The sequence below is a fragment of the Uloborus diversus genome, unplaced genomic scaffold (genome assembly GCF_026930045.1).
Source record: "Uloborus diversus isolate 005 unplaced genomic scaffold, Udiv.v.3.1 scaffold_13, whole genome shotgun sequence".
Taxonomy (NCBI): Eukaryota; Metazoa; Arthropoda; class Arachnida; order Araneae; family Uloboridae; genus Uloborus; species Uloborus diversus.
The window spans coordinates 10,444,380-10,457,147 of NW_026557987.1; the positions used below are offsets into that span (position 1 = coordinate 10,444,380).

The 12,768-nt window shown below is 38.3% G+C and overlaps 1 protein-coding gene across 1 annotated transcript in view; it reads left to right on the plus strand.

Annotated features, from left to right (window-relative positions):
• Positions 1-1,781: 1,781 nt before the first annotated feature.
• The window catches only part of LOC129232591 (sodium/potassium/calcium exchanger 4-like), a 35,447-nt gene continuing 24,460 nt past the window's right edge, over positions 1,782-12,768 (plus strand). Inside the window, exons 1-2 of the mRNA XM_054866724.1 lie at positions 1,782-1,960; positions 11,199-11,429. Coding sequence (XP_054722699.1) covers positions 1,840-1,960; positions 11,199-11,429 — 352 coding nt within the window. The 5' untranslated portion in view covers positions 1,782-1,839. The remainder of the gene's footprint in view (positions 1,961-11,198; positions 11,430-12,768) is intronic.

The window sequence follows — 12,768 nt, forward strand, 5'->3', positions numbered from 1 at the left end:
ACACAAACATACCCCTACACACATACACAAACACATACACACACGCATGCATACATACAGACACCTACACATACACACAACTGCCCACACATTCATGCCTGCACACAGACACAAACACATATGCTTACACACACATACACATACCCCGCCCCCACGCACACAAACACTCATACACACAACTACCCACACACTCATGACTGCACACAGACACAAACACACATGCCTACACACATAACACATATGCCTACACACAACTGCCCACACATTCATGCCTGCACACAGACACAAACACACATGCCTACACACATACACATACCCCCCCCCACACACACAAACACTCATACACACAACTACCCACACACTCATGACTGCACACAGACACAAACACACATGCCTACACACATACACATACCCCCCCCTCACACACACACACATACAAACACACACTCGTGATTGCGAAAATCATAATTTGAATTCAAAATGACAAAATTCAAATTAATTTATTTTATTTTATTTATTTATTTTTTTTTTTTGAGAAATCAGAAATTGCTTATTATCTTTACTTTATCATAGTTCATGATCCTTTGATTTCTCAGATTGTCATGACGACGAGAATAAGCTTTTTTGTAGACTAATTTTCTTCGTCACGGTTGCAAATCGTCTCAAAGGCAGGGGTAACTATTGCCTTCTTCTCACCCCCTTAAGGACAGTCCTGCGACCAGGGTTCGATTCTTGGATCGGATTTTTTTTTTAATGATTTTTTTTTTTTTTAATTTTGATTTATGGCCATCTTTTGTTTTCGAATACGTGGCTGTGCAACGGTCAAAAGAAAACTGAGATGGTCGCAGTAGGCCTTGGATACCAGGAGCTGTTGTGTCAATGAATTTAGTTTTTTACATAACATGGATTATTAGAACCTCAAAAAAAAAGTTCTTCTTAAGCCGCTGGTCCCTTTCCCTCAGTTCTTAGAATTTTTGTAATTATAATACTTCCCCCTTTCATGCGAATGCAATTAGTTTCGTGAAGTAGATCCTACTGAGGGATCTGAAGTAGGATGACCATACGACCTCGAATTGCAGAAGCATTCTTCAAATATGGATTTTTCTCTTAATTAATAAAAAATAAAAATAATAAATAAAGTATTTAATTTACTCCACGTTCCAAAATACTACATAGGTACTTGGGGACATAAAGTCGAATAAATTTGCATATTTTGTCACATGCATCGAATTTTTATGTCCCAAAATGAATCCCCCAAAATACTTTCAAGTGTCCTCAAATTATCTCGAACCTGTTGAGTCGTCATCAAGTTCATATTCAAAAGTACGAATTTGATGTCTCTACCTAACTCTAACCTAAAGTCGTTAAACACAATCGAGCCAGAGTCCAACCAAACGGATCCGGGTTCGATTCCGGCTACTATTGTAATGCATAACTACCCAAACTCAACACAACACGCATCCTCCTCCCCCCAACCCGATTTTTCCAGTAAAAACTGTCCACACAATGAGAAAAACCCTCCTTCATTACCACCAAAAACCACTTTCATCGGCCAAATTGCCTTCCATTGTTTTTCAATTTATCACCCGCCTTAAACGAAACGTGAATATCGCGAACTTTGAGCGCCCCCCCCCCCCCCCAGATACAGGAGCGACACTCCAGAAAGGGCGGGTGCTCCCGAAGACAACACTCCATCCCGGGAGATAAGGCTCTCCGTATAAAAGATAGCGGCGAGATCGGCTTCAATTTATGCTCGTCTGCTCGCCCTCCTCTCTCCTTTTCTAGTGTCGTCTGAAAGCTCTCCGGGTCACCGGTTCGAGACACCAGCCCCTTTAACGTATGTGGAAACTGTATCGTCGTCGCCACCTGTGGCTCGTTCACGTCTACGGCGTCTTCTCCGCGCTTTATGGTAGCTTCAAGGAGGACGGGACAGCTGTTACGACACAGCAATCGCCGCATGGTCAGTAGCATTGTCTCCATATTTTTTCATGTCAGATTGCCTAATTTTATGCATGGTAGAATCTCGATAATCTGGAACTCTTTTATCCGGAACCCCGTTCGTCTACTTCAATGATGCTTTTATTATACTTGCGCCGTGGTTGGTTAATAGAAAAAGCTTTTTTCCGATGACAAAAACAAAAATGTACAGTCGAACCTCCATAGATCGAACTTCCACATATCAAAATTTTCTATATATCGAAATCCCAGCAAATTTCTATGTTCATTATATCGAAAAATTGTTTCTATATATCGAAAAAATCTCTATATATCGATTTTTTTTTTTTTTTTTTTGAGACATTCGTAGATTTTTTTCCACTATAAACTGTTTGTCTCATGAAAAATGAAGGTTAGAGGAGAAAATTACGTTCACTAAAGGTTGCTACGGAACTCAAAAGAAATCTGGGGTTGAAGGGTGTGTAGTTAAGTCGTTGTTTCGTTCTGAAGTTCTTAAATTCCCTCAAAGTTTATTTTAAATCTTAACTGTAACCAGTAACACTGTGAAATCAGTTTAAAATTATCCCTTTTGTTTGTTGATTATCATTTTTAGTCTTCTTATCTTCAGTAAAAATCATTCAGTTTAAGTAGATTGATTTCTTACTTTTCTCTTGATCGCATTGTTAAAACGAAAATCCCCTAATGTTGCGATCAAGTTGAATTGCCGAAGAATATGAAGATGTATGGTTGGCGTAAAACTGTAATTTCTGTTAATTTTTTAATCATTAACTTTCATTTAATCCGATACTCGTATAAATTATAAATTGGGTTTCATACACGAAAATTAGCTTTTATTTTAATGTTTTAGGATACTTTTATGATAAAATAAGATCGTTTCTATATATCGACATTTCTATGTATCGAATTTTTTTCTGGCAATTTGCTACTTCGATATATGGAGGTCCGACTGTATATTCTTTACTAATAGTAAAGCTGAACGTCTCTCTGTCTGGACATCTGGATCTCTCTCTCTCTCTCTCTCTAACTGTCTGGATGACTGTGACACGCATAGCGCCTAGACCGTTCAGCCGACTTTCATGAAATTTGGCACAGAGTTAGTTTGGAGCATGGAGGTGTGCACCTCGAAGCGATTTTTCGAAAATTCGATTTTGTTCTTTTTCTGTTCCAATTTTAAGAGCATTTTACCGAACCAAATTATCATAACATGGACGAGTAAATTACCAAATTATCATAACGTTTAACCGTAACATGGGCGAGCAAATTGGCGAAAAATTCATCATCCGTTATTTTTAAATATACAGGCGAACTAAATGACCTTTTAATTTTCTACTACGGGCAAAGCCGTGCGGGTACCGCTAGTAGCAATTATAAAATAGAATGTTAATAAAGTTAACAAATTAATTATAAGAGAGAGAAACTTGACAAACATGAAAGCAATCCGGGCATTCATAGCTTTCCTCATTTCAATAATTTAAATATTTTTTTTTACCTTATACATGTTTTGTTTCTTTATTTATTTACCAGAAAGTCGTCCGTCAAGGTATGAAAATTGCTTCTACTCTTCTACATTTGAACGAAGCAATTGCCTGTTTGGTGATATTTTGATATTTGAAATTATCTGGAGTTAAAGGTTAACCCTACCCCCAGTGGGTTAACCCTTAACTCCAGTGGTTAGCGTTAATTTTCAACCACTTTTTTTATTCTTCATTCCCCTGAAATGACAGTCTTACTAGTAAAACAATTAAGTGACCGGATCGAGTTCAGCCTTATCACAGTGAAGCTTTTCCCTGCATGTTAAACATTACCAAAACATATTATCAAATGATCATGCCCTGGCGCGAGTTTCATTGTTGAAATACGCGGGTTACTCGATCATCGGCCGAGGATTGTTTTGGTAAGTGAACAACATCACTTCCAGATACAGCCATTCCTATGGCAGGTACTGAATAATCCCTACACTTATATCCTTCTATTACAGCCCTTGTAAATTTTTGAAACATCAACTGATTCCAGTTTTAATAACGCCATTTAATTCAATACCGAAGGAATCGGAGAGCAAAGTTTTATTTTATTAATCAATTTCTATTTAATTGCGTTTTTATGTTTAGAATAGAAGAACTAAGAAAAGAGTTAATAAAGATTTAAGTCTACAACATTATGTTACTTGAAATTTAGCAGTACCCGACTCATTGACTGAAGAAATTTGCTCGCATTAAATGTAACACAGTAAAAAATCCCATGCAGTAGACATCTTGTATTGTATATATGTTTAAACCAGTTTCTTCGATCATCCTCTAAGAGCCGTTTTCGAGTTCTATCTTTTGTACGGTATTTCCGATTTACCGAAGGACTTTCAGTAACGATCAATTCAGTTAATTGAGACTCGGCTGAAAATATATCATAAGCATAGAGCAAAAAAAGCAGAAAATATTTCAGGCACTTGTTTCGTAGTTGTAGCAACAATATCATTATTCTCTTATCACATTGAAAAGGGGGTTCCTTTTAACCCCGAAACACGAGTCTGATTTTCTTACGGCTATTTGTAAAGTTTGTCATTATGTTTGTAACGCATTGCAAAGGGGGACACTGTATGTGTACCCGAATTTTACTGTATCTTAGCAAGTGTTACTTTTTTACTTCCTTTTACAAAAAAGAAAGTATTGTATTCGCGAAAAAATTTTCACTTAAAAATAGGCCTTCATTTCTATTTTGCTTGTCCCCGAATGAATGTTGAGTTTATTTTTCAACCCGACCACACGTGGATATATGCCTAGGAACGTACAGACACCCGAAGCATCCATTTTGTCGATCCCCGAGTTAATTAGAACGAGTTTTCTCGTTACGTCTGTATGTACGTATGTATGTGCGTATGTATCTCGCATAACTCAAAAACGGTATGTCCTAGAAAGTTGAACTTTGGTACGAAGACTCCTAGTGGGGCCTAGTTGTGCACCTGCCGTTTCGGTTGCATTCGGATGTTCGTAAGGGAGTCTTTTGCCCCTTTTTTTGGGGGGGGGGGAATCATTGTTAATTTCGATTTAACTCAAGTGATGTTATGATTTGTCGGACACTTGGCAAAATATCGCCAAGGTTTGTCGCCAACTTGGCGACAAATTTGGACCCTTTTTTTTTGAGCAATCAAGATTGCTTATTGCTTTCATTTGACTGTTTTGATGTCCTATCATTTTATTTTCCCATCACCGTGGACCGGCCGCCTCACGATGCTGCTCCTATAGCGAAAGTCGCGTCCAGGTTGCATCCATGTCCTACACACACGCGCATACATACACAACTACACACACACATACACCTACACACACATACACACAACTACCCACACATTCATGCCTGCACACAGACACAAGCACATATGCCTACACACACATACACAACCCCCCCCCCACACACATTTATACACAAAACTACCCACACACTTATGCCAGCACATAGACACAAACACACATGCCTACATACACATACCCCCTACACACACATACACATACCCCCTACACAAACACACATACCCCCACACACAAACACACACGCCTACATACACACACTCGTGATTGCGAAAAACATAATTTGAATTCAAGATGCCAAAAATTCAAATTAATTTTTTATTTGGTTTCTATTTTCCCACTGTTGGTGATATTTAGAGAGTAAACAATTGAATCACATTGAAACTGCCAATAATGGGGAAATGACATTAAATTGGAGTAGAAGGAAGTCATGTGATGCACACATCAGCTCTTAATGGGGAAATGACATTAAATTGGAGTAAAAGGAAGTCATGTGATGCACACATCAGCTCTTAATGGGGAAATGACGTTAAATTGGAGTAAAAGGAAGTCATGTGATGCACACATCAGCTCTTAATGGGGAAAGGACATTAAATTGGAGTAAAAGGAAGTCATGTGATGCACACATCAGCTCTTAATGGGGAAATGACATTAAATTGGAGTAAAAGGAAGTCATGTGATGCACACATCAGCTCTTAATGGGGAAATGACATTAAATTGGAGTAAAAGGAAGTCATGTGATGCACACATCAGCTCTTAATGGGGAAATGATATTAAATTGGAGTAAAAGGAAGTCATGTGATGCACACATCAGCTCGTTTTAAAACAATTGGATGCAGCAAACCCTCGGTAATAGTGATCTCTGAAGTCAATCCACTGAAGGTTCTTTATAGCGGGGTTTGACCGTATGTTCGAACACTCTATACCAAGAGGTTTGACCCCTATAAACAAGGCCCCCCCCCCTAAACTAAAATTTTCGATGAAACTCTTAATTTTACCGAATGATAAAATATGAGAATAGCATCATTATAAATTGTTTAAAAAGAATAATTTTGTTGTCTCCAAATTAACCGAGTCGTAAGACAAAATTTGCCGAATAAGATTTTTTTGTGAGGTCACAATGCCTTCCCGTAACCTCCCATCGGGGAGTGAGCCCAGTTCAGAACGCGTCCTTTTGTAACCAAATATTGTTCGAGTACCTAGGCGGTTGCAAAAATAATTCACCTTTAATTTCAAGACATTTCCGAGGGTGGGCCCAGATTCCCACGCCTCTCCCTAATGTCACCTTTTCACTGTTCACTCCAGGGTCCCCCTAACCAACCGCTATTTGTGGTTCCCTAATGTCACCGAAGGTGACTTAAAATTGCATTTTGAGACTTCAATTTTGAAAAACTTCCAGATGGGATCCGCTTATCCTCTCCTTTTCCCTTGAAATGGCTTTTAGATTTCAATCCTGAAATGGCGCTAGGACTTAAATTTCAAATCACTTCTCCTCTCTCCCTGGTGCAACATCACCAAAAATAACTTAAAATTGTGTATTTTTGTAGGGGTTCTCGAAGCTTCCACTCGTTCTCTTAAAATCACCAATGATAGCTTAAAGTTGAGTTTGTAGAACGTCAATATAAAAAAAGGGAGAGAGGGAGGGGGGACTTCTTGTAGCTTATTATTTTCTTAGTTTCAGAATATTATACATGTATCAAAAAAATATGATACTTTATAGTAGGCGGGGGAGGGAGAGTGGGGAATTTCACATCCTCCTTAGGTGGCAGAACTAAATTGATTTTCCGCTTATGAATAATTTGTGGACTGACTAAAAAGCTCAGTTGCCAAACTCGATTCTTAAAGGAATGTTGATTGCAAAAATAACTTGAATGAGAACCTGCCAGGAATTTTGTATGTATAATAGCCAATGAACGAGTAACGCTCCTGACTGAACCTCGCACCACGGCATGATCATTTGATAATGTGTTTTGGTAATGTTTGACATGCAGGGAAACGCTTTATTGTGACAAGTCTGAACTGGATCCGGTCACTTAACTGTTTTACTGGTATGACTGTGTCGTTTCAGGGGAATGAAGAAACGAAACAGTGGTTAACAATGAACGCTATCTACTGGAGTAATCCACTGGAGTTAGGGGTTAAAATTTCAACTGTCAAACTATCACCAAACAGGCAATGGTTTCGTTCAAATGTAGAAGCAACTTTTTTTCTAGTTTCGTTCTAAATATTTAAAATCGACATCAAATGAAATTAATATGTACTTCTTTACTAATAATAAAGCTGAAAGTCTCTCTGTCCGGAGGATGTCTGGATGTCTGGATGTCTGTAGGATATCTGTAGGATGTCTGTGACGCGCATAGCGCGTAGACCGTTCGGCCGATTTTCATGAAATTTGGCACAAAGTTAGTATGTAGCATGGGGGTGTGCACCTCGAAGCGATTTTTCGAAAATTCGATTTTGTTCTTTTTCTATTCCAATTTTAAGAAAAAGATATCATAAGATGGACGAATAAATTACGAAATTATCATAACGTGGAACCGTAACATGGGCACAAGTCAATTGGCGAGATACGAAATTATCATAACGTGGAACCGTAACCTGGGTACAAGCCAATTGGCGAGAAAATTCACTACACATCATTTGTAAATATACAGGCGAACCAAAAGACCTTTTAATTTGCTATTACGGGCGAAGCCGTGCGGGTACCACTAGTACAAAATAAAAGAACTGTTCCGTTCTGAAGTAAGCACAAACTGTGAAAAACATGCACCTTATATTTATTTTATTTTATTTTTATTTTTTTTTAAAATTGAAAAAGTGTTGTTGCCTAACACTGCTAAGTGCTTTGAGGAAGGCGCGTATCTGAGACATCTACTGCTTGTATCTCAGACATACAAGCGGCTCTTTCATGTAACTTCTTTCTTTTTCTTTCTTTTTTTCTTTTAACCTGCTTTTTCATATTACAATTCGTCTATTATATTCCGAATGTAATTAGTTGAATCAAAATATCGACGATTTTATTTATTTCATTTCCATTTACACATTAATAATCCCTGGTCATGTAAAAAGAAAAATTGTATTTTGTGGAGAATGTCTGTATGTGTTTCAGAATGGAAGCTTCTTTATCTTTACTAATAATTAAGCTGAAAGTCTCTCTGTCCGGAGGATGTCTGGATCTCTGTGACGCGCATAGCGCCTAGACCGTTCGGCCGATTTTCATGACATTTGGCACAAAGTTAGTTTGTAGCATGGGGGTGCGCACCTCGAGGCGATTTTTCGAAAATTCGATGTGGTTCCTTTTCTATTCCAATTTCAAGAACAAAAATATCATAAGATGGACGAGTAAATTACGAAATTATCATAACTTGGAACCGTAACATGGGCACAAGCCAATTGGCGAGATACGAAATTATCATAACGTGGAACCGTAACATGGGTACAAGCCAATTGGCGAGAAAATTCACCATACATTATTTGTAAATATACAGGCGAACCAAAAGACCTTTTGATTTTTCTCTTACGGGCAAAGCCGTGCGGGTACCACTAGTTTAAAATAAATTGCACTGATTAACCGCTAGTTAATTTTAACATATTTTGGATATTTATCCTCTAGAAAATACTACATTTTACATTAGTGTATCTGAAAATACGCGTGACCTTTCACTTTAATACCAGTGGCCACGCCCACTGGAAGATTTAAAAAAAAAGGAATCGTTTTAAACTCACGTGCCCATAATTCGTTTATGCCTCGTAACCTCATTTTTATGTACCAAAAAAGATAAACAAAGCATTCATTATCTTTGCCGTATCGGTAATTAAGTGATCAATTCCGAGATAACGGATGCCACCGATGAAGCTCTTTATTGTAGCCCGCAAGGTAGGAAGAAGGAAGTTTAAAAAAAATACAATTATCGTTTGCACCCAGAACGTGAGGTAGCATCTAAATCTGCCTTGTCATTCCTTTTGTCAAGCCCGAAACTGTTGTTTGGGTTCTAATCTCGCTTTCGGCCATAAAAAGGAACTGGACTGTTATCTCGACGTTTTAGCATACAAAGAAACAAAAAAGTTCATCTGAACTGCACCTTACCTGGGAAACACATGAGTGGTGTAATAATGAAAATAATGGACACAGGCAACAATCAAAACAGTATTTTGAGACAATTTGGACCAAAAACTTATTTCTCTCTTCCCCCGTCTCCAGGTTGCGTCAATATCCGACACTTACACGCATACATACACGCACGTACACACACACATACACAAACACATAATACACACACTCAAACACATATAGACACCTACACATACGCACGCACCTACATACAACTACCCACACACTCATGCCTGCACACAGACACAAACACATATGCCTGCACACACATACACATTCCCCCCCCCACACACACAAACACTCATGCACACAACTACCCACACACTCATACCTGCACACAGACATAAACACACATACCCCCCACACACACATAAACACACACGCCTACATAAACACACACACACTCGTGTTTGCGAAAAACATAATTGGAATTCAGGAGGTCAAAATTCAATTTTTTTTTTTCATTTTTATACTATTGTGTGGTTTCCTGATTACAAAGAAAGTGTTTGAATTTAAAAAAAAAAAATAGCCAATTACGAGGAATTATGTAGGAAATCTTCGGAAGGCATTGCCTCCTCCAGAAGGGTTTATAAAGAAGAGCACCCTCTTTTATCATTTTGTTGCGATAAAAAAAAGTATTTTTCTCGAACGTGTTACAGCTTTTATTGCAAAAATTACTTGCCCATATGCACCAAGTACTGACAATAATCACTCGCCGTCAGGCGACTAAATAAAAGTTTGGCGACTCAACACTTCATCTATTTTTTTTCTTTTGTTACTCAAAACAAGTCATTTCTTTTTTACTGAAATTAGCTTTTGATGTAAAAGCAATCCCCAAGTTCTCATTATTACAATATTTTATATCCCCAACGGATAAGGGGCCGTCCATTAATAAAGCCATACGTTTTTCAAAATTGTTGATCCTTCTTTTCTCTTCACAAAAAGGAACATTTCACATCCCCCTCCCCCCTTCATACATCGCGCTATTTCTCATAAGCATATTCTTGTTAAAAAATGAGTGGTGTCACATGTCTTGTTACCCCCTCCTTCCCCCCTTGTCACGAACTCTCGTAATATCACGGCCCCCTCGACGAGTGATATCATTTGTGGATAACCCCTTAGGTCTCATATGCCAATATTTTCACAGCTTGCTTACTAGTGACCTTATTGTTTTACTTTAAAAAAATCCTGGGTAAATATAAAAATTAAAAATTTTTAAAAACCCCGACTGAGTCGCAACTGTAGAACAAGAGGGAAAATTGAAAATCCTTTTAAAAGCCTAACATTATTAAAAATCAATGTCAAGTATTTTATTTGCTGCTAGATAGAAACTGGCAACAGATTAAAATTTTAAATCATTGCGTTTTATTTTCTTGTCAGCCAACAATAAATTCGGTTATCAATCGCGTGAATAAAGGCTTAGCCGTTATTAAAATATGCTTTTAAAAAAACGTTATAATTCGAATTCTACGATACATGGAACTTCCGAACACATTCTCTATCAGGCGCGGAAAAAAAAATTTCTTTATTTTGGTATTAAATTTTAAAAAAAAATTAACTATGTTTTCAGTGCAAAAATCGCAAAAAACCTTTTAGAGGTTTTTAATGAATATCTACGTTAATTAATAACATCCAAAGATGCAACCTAGCTAAGAACATTCTCGATCAACTCTCCTTTCGAACATTTTTTTTTTTCCAAAATCGGTCCATCCGTTTAGGCACACAGACACACAGACGCGTCAAACTTATAATCCCCTTCCTTTGAGTGTCGGGGGTTAAAAAGTGATTACTTTGAGCTTTTAGGTCTAACCTATTATTTTTTCCATTCGCAGGTCGTCACATTCTAAGCGTCGACAACTCGACGCCATCCCCGGATGGCGTCGGGGTGGTTCCACAGTGCGTGCCTCCCTCCCTAGAGGAGTTCCCAGACGACTTCTTCACTCAGGAGCAGCGGGAAAAGGGAGGCATCCTCGTCCACGCCCTCATCGTCGCCTACATCGTCTGCATGCTGGCCATCGTCTGCGACAAGTACTTTGTGCCATGTCTCAAGGTCATCGCAGACTGTAAGTACCTCCTCATCCAGATCATTTTCTTTTTGAGCGAAAAAAATGCCCTCAGGTTCATGTGTTTCACTTTTCAACATTGATCAGGAAATCATACGATAATGTTCAATAATGATAAATATTTAAGTAAGTAGCTATCGAAAGAGTATAGTTGAGCATGTTTCTGGTCGCACAAAGTATTTGCCCTCGTGTCCCTGTTTTCGAGATTTTAGGTCTTAAAGTCGGCCCGTAGTTTTAGCCAGGTATAACGAGTTTCGGCGAGTAATGAAGACATCCTTCACGTGCTTCGCAGATGGATGTCTTGCCACGTGCAGACGGTGAAGTTGCGTGGTGCTTCCCATTTCTCGCCAAGCCTTTCAATTTGGCGCTTTTCTTGAAATTTCGTCAGACTTTAAAACTTTCACGACTGGGGCAAAAAAACAAGTAGTTTTTGCCTCAAAAAAAGAAAAAAAAGAAAAACTTTTAATATACTCTTTCGTTTGCTTCATATTTAAAAATATTTTCAGGGTACTTTTCCGTTTGCCGGATGCAAGCGATAATTTGCCAAATGATTATGCCCAACGCCAAGCATTATTCGCCAAATTGATGTAGAAATCCGCCAATATTCGTACAACCCTTGTTGGACGTGTTCGCTTGGCGGATCATTCGGCGAATTATCGCTTGGCGTTGGGCGAAATCATTTGGCGAATTATCGCTTGCGCCCGGCTAACGGAAAAGCACATTTTTCAGTTACGCTATTTGTGTGATTCCCTGATAAGGACGGAATTCCGTACTTAAAAAACTGGACAGACGGATTTATGTCCTATCGCAAGTATAGTGACGCGTCGTAGACAGCCACTCACGTGTGACTATGTCTACATGTAGACAATTGCTGAGACGTTAATTTAGTCATATGTAATGTTAATGTGGTATCAATGGCTCGTATGTCTCCTTATAGACAATCAACGTATTCGTCAAACTGTCTAATTTCTTGAAGTCGTTCTACTGTTGTGTAGCAATCTCTACTTCGTGTAGACCAGTCCAACGAAGCTCAGAAAAAGGACTAAAAGTGTTTTCAGGCCAAATGATGCATTTTGATTGTTTCCCTAGTACTTCCTCCCTCAATTTAATTTGAGTGATGGTCATGAGAATTTTATCTGCTTACTCCGTACTGACAATTGAGGATTAATTTAAGAAAAAAGAACATATCCATTTTCTAAAAATGTTCGGGAGGTGAGAAAAACGAATTAGAGTAAGAGCAAAATAGTTTTATCAACTTCTCTGGGTACAGAATTGAGCACGAAAGTACAGCAAATCATGGCGCAGAGTAAAAAAAAAAACAAAGAGATATCGCCATCTT